The sequence below is a fragment of the Salvelinus namaycush genome, chromosome 10 (genome assembly GCF_016432855.1).
Source record: "Salvelinus namaycush isolate Seneca chromosome 10, SaNama_1.0, whole genome shotgun sequence".
NCBI lineage: Eukaryota > Metazoa > Chordata > Actinopteri > Salmoniformes > Salmonidae > Salvelinus > Salvelinus namaycush.
Genome location: NC_052316.1, coordinates 21,322,022 through 21,328,770, shown reverse-complemented (window position 1 = coordinate 21,328,770; position 6,749 = coordinate 21,322,022). Strand labels below are relative to the sequence as shown.

The window sequence follows — 6,749 nt, the reverse complement described above, 5'->3', positions numbered from 1 at the left end:
CGAATAATCTTCACCTCAAAGCATTGGTTTACAGGCAACAAACTTTGCACGATAGTCCTTCGTAATCCTTAGGGGCATAGCTCCTTTCACAAAACATTAAAAGGTCGTTAACCTGAGTCTTAATCATCTAAAGATTTAAAATGACAAAGGCATGCATGCGTGCGTGCACATGGACACAGAAGCAACCACACAATAAAATGATTTGCTATGATTTTGTCTTTGTTGATAGTTATGATGAAATATGATTTCAGATTTAGCACATTATAGCTTTATTTTATTCCTGTGTTTCCTTGGATTGTAAAAAAAAACAAAAATATAATAAATATGACAGAATATGAAAGGCTATCAAGTTCTTACATATTATGTGATTAATAAATATTGACGCAACATGAATAACATAAATGCAATACAAAACATGGACAATCCACAACAAATTGAGCGTGGATGACAATCTTATCTAATGAATTAAATGATAAATAAAATCAAAACTCATACAATTTCAAGTATCCAAATTTCAAAAATTTATTCATTTCAAACTGCATATTGAAAAAACTCAGCTGAAATTGTAACTGTTATAATGATGATATTAGTTCGAATATATATATACATGAAGTGTTGGCAGCTTCGTACAGGCCAACATTTAAAATACAACTACGGGAATGAAATTTGAAATAAAAACTTAAAATATCACAGTAAATATACATAAATCGTACAAATCATTAGAAAATAAAGAACACAAACTTTATACCTCTAACAGATGAAAAGTGGGAGACAAAATATAAATTAACAATTATGCTTAACCTGCAAGGAAAGGTTTCTGCTTCTTCTTCTTTTTTTAAAGGAAATTAAAATGGTTTAGTACTAATGACCCTCAAGGAGAAACATTTACCTGCTTTGCTTTTACTACCGCTATTCCAATGTTTGCAGTTTTAGAAGCATCTTGAACTCAATTTCAATTCTGCCATTTTCTTTGCTGCAGACTTTCTGATTATAAAAATGTAACCTCTTGTAGTTTACAAACATTACATCTGATTGTTATGTTTCTTTGATAAATACTGTACAAAAGGTGATTGCAATAATAAAACATCTGATTGAGACTCTCCCACTTTCTACTTTCCAAACTTATACATCACTGAAAAACTTTTGCAGAGTTCCTACCGTTCCTCTAGAACTTATCTTTAGAATAGAAAGACAAAAAAGTTTTATGTTCTTTCCTTGAGTTCTATACAACATTTCCCACCCCAAATTTTCTGTACAAAAATAGTCCAGAGTAGTCCAGTTTCTCTTATAAAAGTTAATTTACATATGTGATAATGGGAGTGTGCCATTAATCGTCGTGCCGGGTACAGGTGCGCTCTGGTAATGTTGGGACATGTGGAGTCTGCTTTGAGCAGTTTGCTCCGGCACCTCAGCGCCCGGTAAGTACATACTGATCATGTCCCGTAGGTCTCCTGTCTGACATGGAGCACCCCTGGAGTGAGACGACGACGTGACTACGGGGGGACTGGAACTGGACTCTGACTTGACCACCGAACCCATGGAGCCCAGAGTCATTCCAGGAGTGCTTTGCTGTGAGTAGGACATGCTATACGTGGGTGATCCGTTCATGTAGGTCTGGGAGTTAGTCATGGAGTTGTACTGAAGTGCGCTCATGTCATAGCGGTGCATTTGCTGCATCTGCGCGTTGTTGTGAGCGTTTAAACCAGGGTGCTGCCCGTAGCCAAGCTGCTCCTGCATCATGCCATAACCTCCATTTGTCCAGCCGTTCATATGTGCGTAACTGTCCATCCTTTGATTAACCCCACCGCCCAAGCCTCCCCCTACACCCACTCCCGCGCCCATGCCATTGCCGCCCGGTGCAAGCAGCCCACCTGGCAGAGTGTACTTGTCCTTCTTCATCAGCGTCTTGGTTTTCCTCCGGGGTCGGTATTTGTAATCCGGATGTTCCTTCATGTGGAGAGCCCGGAGACGCTTCGCTTCGTCAATGAAAGGTCGCTTTTCGCTCTCAGATAGAAGCTTCCACTCGGCCCCAAGTCTTTTGCTTATTTCCGAATTGTGCATTTTGGGGTTTTCCTGTGCCATCTTTCTTCGTTGTCCCCTCGACCAAACCATGAAGGCATTCATGGGTCTCTTGACTCGGTCCGGACTGTTTTTCTGGTTGTTTCCAGATGAATTTGAATTCCCAGTACCCCCAGAATTTGTCTGGGGTGCGGGGGGTTTCAGTTCAGTTTCCATCATGTTATACATTATTAACAGATTTTTATTAAATTTGCCCAACCAATTGAAAAAGTCCAACTCAAAAGGTAGTTAGCTGGAGTTACCTTGTCGTTTTCAGTAACTTTGTAGAAATAGTAAACGTCTTTTTGCTTTGAGCCAGTAGGTCCTGTTGTGTCCACAAACTTCTCTCTTGGTCTCAAAGAATCAACAAACTACTTTTCCCTCTTCGCCAGAGCCTTGACAACTCCTGATACTTTTTGAACAAGTTAATAGACAACCATTCATGTGATGAGGGCTGTCAGGGAATAAATGCCTTTTTACCTGACCAATCACAGAGCGACTGTTCCCTTGGCCAGGATTGTGTCTTTTATTTAGCATAAAGGGGCGGGGTTACTTGCGGTCAGTGGTGGAGCACTGAGGCAGAATCTGCTGTTATCAACCAATAGGCCTAAGCTATATATTTATTATTGCAAGTGCTTTAAGTGGAAACATTTCACTAGGATGGCAAACTTTAAGTGCTTCCTACTGAAAATCGAAGGATTACAAGATCCAGAAATTATACAGTAGGATACATTTAATTATGTTGTTAGGTAAACAGCATATTGGACCAATTCAGCTGTTTCAATTTATATAGTCTATTATTTTAAGCCAACATTCAAAAGTTGCTGAGAATAATAAATAGCATTTTAAACTTAATTAGATATTGCATCTTTACTGAATCAAATGTAAATATCTTTATATCATGTTTTCTATTTGTAGGCTATATCCTGATTTTTTTAAATGTTCAACGACTAAACAGGGGCAAAGCAAATGGGGGCATAAATCAATCAAAACCTCAACATACAAATATCCTAGCCTATATTATTCTATCAAGTTTGCTTAGAACAATCACTTTATTACCATTTGGCCGTAGTAACAGTTGTAGTAATAGTTGTGAATGTAGAGGTCTAGTTGTAGAGGCTATAGCCATAGGGGTGATGTTATTCCTTTACTGTTAGTAATTAGAAGTAGTGTAGCTATCCATGAAATAAATATTAGTGTTTTCAGTTAACTTAACATAAAAGGAACCGATCAGCAAGTTCAGCTCGGTTTTTACATTGAAGGGGATAGGTCATCTTAGCTGTTTCCCCATTGTTGAAATGGATGAGCTTCACTTGAACTGAAGTTGAATGCCAAAAGAAAACGGAGGCAAGCCCATCACAAATAAGTTGCCTAGTTTTGTTTCGGGTGTTGTCAGTACATAAGCCCGAACAAAAACATGACTACATATAGCCTAACTTCCATTCCTTTGTTGTTGAAATTCACTTAGTCGTAGGACATTTGAGTAAACAAAAAAAGTTCACTCACTAACAATATGACCAAGAGTGGTCACTACTTCAATGACAGGCCAAAATAACATGCAATTTTGCCCATAGGTTTTCAACACATAACATCAACAATTGGCATTGTTAAAACTCCTATAGGATAGATACATGTTTTAAATAGGTCTATACAATTGTTTTTATTTGTTACTGATCTGATGGTTAATTTACATTGTAGATGTGAGCTACGAAAGATGATAGAATATGAGAAGCAAAATACAGTAACAAGCCGCTATGTATCCAGTAAAAGCACGTGTTTATACATATATAAATTCACACATAGGCTATATCCAAAAGGTTAGGTATGAGCCACACAGACAGATGAAGCCACGTTGTTACATGCCTTCAGCGCCGTCTGCTGGCGAAATAGACAATAGCAAAACCACATTTATGAACCTAAAAGGTGTCATGTAACACTGTTATAGCCTAATACACTTATTTATTCTGTTGTGAACTATAATAATATAACTTGTAAAAGCTACCAACTACATGTTTAGTATACTGATAATCCCTTTTCATTTGTAGGCTACTTATGGTAGAACATTTGGCTATGAATGATGCTGTAGATCCTGTAGATCCCGGAAAAGCATCAAATCGGCCAATACATAAATGTATCGAGAATCTGGACACTGTATAGACTGTATTTTTAGGACACATTCTTGTGAGCGTGTGCTTACAAAATCTTAAACATTTCAGTGATATGCATCTACAATGCTTAACCTATAATATTACATACAATTATATTTTAAATAAAATAATTATAGGCCTATTTTGTATATTTCATCAAACATCACTACTTATTTAAATTATATAGAAATTGGTACATAGTTTATTACCACCATATTGAAAAGTTTAACATTTGAGTAATTGGGTGAGATGTGGCGATAGGTAGGCCTAGGCTACAGCAGAGCAGACCATTATAATGCAAGTTAGAAATAGCCCTCTCCTCTATCTGCATATGGGTGTGTTGCCCGCTATTTGTAATCTGCTTATGATAATGTGAAAGAAACAGCGGGAGTCTGCAACATCATGAAGAATACTTAACAGGAGTTTCCCTGCATTTGTAATTAGCAAACCGACAACTAACAGAATTGCGGGCAAACACCATTTGACCACTCTTGAGACCAAACCAACCTCTACTTCTGTTTGCAGCATATAAACCATATTTGCAATGAAGGCTGGACGGAGCAAAGGGCATGATAACAAATGTATAGGGTATTTTATTTATGTATAAACTAAAAAATAAAATCACTGCAATTCATGGCAAATTAACTTTGTCATTTATAGTAAGAGCAAACATTAAATTCAGGCCCATCCCTATCAACTCTTGAGCATAATGAGTGTGAAAATGTCTTAAAGAGGGAATTTGTTATAGATTGTTTTTTTTATAAAGCCTCCCCTTCTCAAAAATGTAGTCACTATTGCTCCCTTTCAAAATTGACACCTCACCGGATAATAAACCAAGCCTGCCATAATAACCCTTGGGCCTATAGCCTAACTCATTACGCAATCTCCCATCACACTTTCTCCTTAAAAATCAATATTTACTCAATATGATCCAACATAACCAAACCAGCCATGATATTACTAATTGGATGTAATATGTTTATTTAATAAATGGGTTTACTTTTTCAACAGATCCTTCCTTTTCTCAGCGAGAGAGAGCGGAAGAGAGAGAGACTCAGGTAAGAAAATATATAGAATTATGAATCTCCAAGCTTCATATTATTGTCCACTAGGGGCCGTGCCAGTGATTGGAGAGCAGTACACCACGGAAAATATTACCTTCTGAGCACTCAATACATATAGCCTATGAAATACCAAAGGGACAGTGAGTGGACGGTTAAAAAGTGCAATTTTGAAACTAATATTCTTAGACTTGCTTAGCTTTAGCAAAACAATATTTCAATGATTTTTCTCTAATTTGGTATATTTTTTATTAACTCCAAACTTGAAATCAGTATTTTAGGTATAGAGTCAAATGTATAAATATATTTTAAACATTTACTTTGGACCAACCCTGTTTCAATAGGCCTATTTATGATTGACAGCCTAATCTCAGCAAATTGGCCAGAATAGTTCAAATCCAAATGAAACAATCTTGAAAATTATTGAGAGTAATGTTTAGGCTAAAGATCAAACATTACTTCTGCTGAGAAATAAGGAGAATTTCATAAATCAAACAAAATGTCCCAAAAATATAATTGGAACATTCTAAACCAGTCTACAAAAACAAAACAAAGCCAGTAGCCTACAAAAGAAACAAACCAAAAAACACTTACACTTTGGATAGTTACGCTATAATAGAAAATCTACTTAAAATCTAATGTTTGCGAGTGTTGAGCAAGCTTTAAATGATGTCCGATACATCAATGGAAAAAGAACCCACGAACCACTGAAGCTCATAATGCGATACTCTCACACTGCTGTGCACTGCATTCGCGCATGCTGGTTTTCACTGTCCACGGACCACTCTAGACTGCAATGCTACTTACGTGCCAGTTTGGGTGTTGTCCTCATCTTTGGGTGATTGGCAGAAAAGAGGATGGAACATCATCTGTCCGATTCAAGAACCACTCTTCAGCCGCCGGAGAACTCTCTCTCGCTCGACCGAAACAGCTGTATGCTCTCTGGGCACCTCTCCCTCTTTACTAGCCCCCTAGTCCGCAGATTTTTTACAAGAGCCAGTGCTCCTACTTCAGCGTACTGCCGCTCATGCTCCTCGCTGAACGCTGGTCCTTTGCTCGCTACCCCTGTAAGAAGAAAAGCCGTTTATGGCTACACACAATCTGAAAAGGGGCCGATTTAAAACGAGAAGAATGCATCAAGAACAACAAAAGTCAGTTATACCAAGTCTGCTTCACCCCCCCCCCCCTTTACACCGCACATAATGAGAAGCCAAAGCTTTATATTTTTTCAGTGGGTATTCAGAGATAATTTGAAGCCATTGTTTCTGGTACAGATGGTTCTTTTTAATACAATAACACTGCTCTTTGTGAATTCTACCCACTATAAAAATCTAAAGCGTTCTCCTGAATAACCATTTTGTTCTCGCTTGTATAGGGCCAACAAAAGCTGCCGTGAGGTAATGGGCTTGGTTTATTGAAAGGCATAGAATAGGGATTTGATAAAGATTTTTTTTCTTTGCAGAAAGTAGGCTCTATTGCAATG

At 37.6% G+C, this 6,749-nt stretch overlaps 1 protein-coding gene across 1 annotated transcript; it reads right to left on the bottom strand.

The window, feature by feature from the left end:
• Window positions 1–504: 504 nt before the first annotated feature.
• LOC120054483 (transcription factor Sox-2) lies at window positions 505–2,477 on the bottom strand. The gene has a single exon (XM_039001907.1). The coding sequence runs from the start codon at window positions 2,245–2,247 to the stop codon at window positions 1,300–1,302; it is 948 nt and encodes a 315-aa protein (XP_038857835.1). The 5' UTR covers window positions 2,248–2,477; the 3' UTR covers window positions 505–1,299.
• Window positions 2,478–6,749: the final 4,272 nt, after the last annotated feature.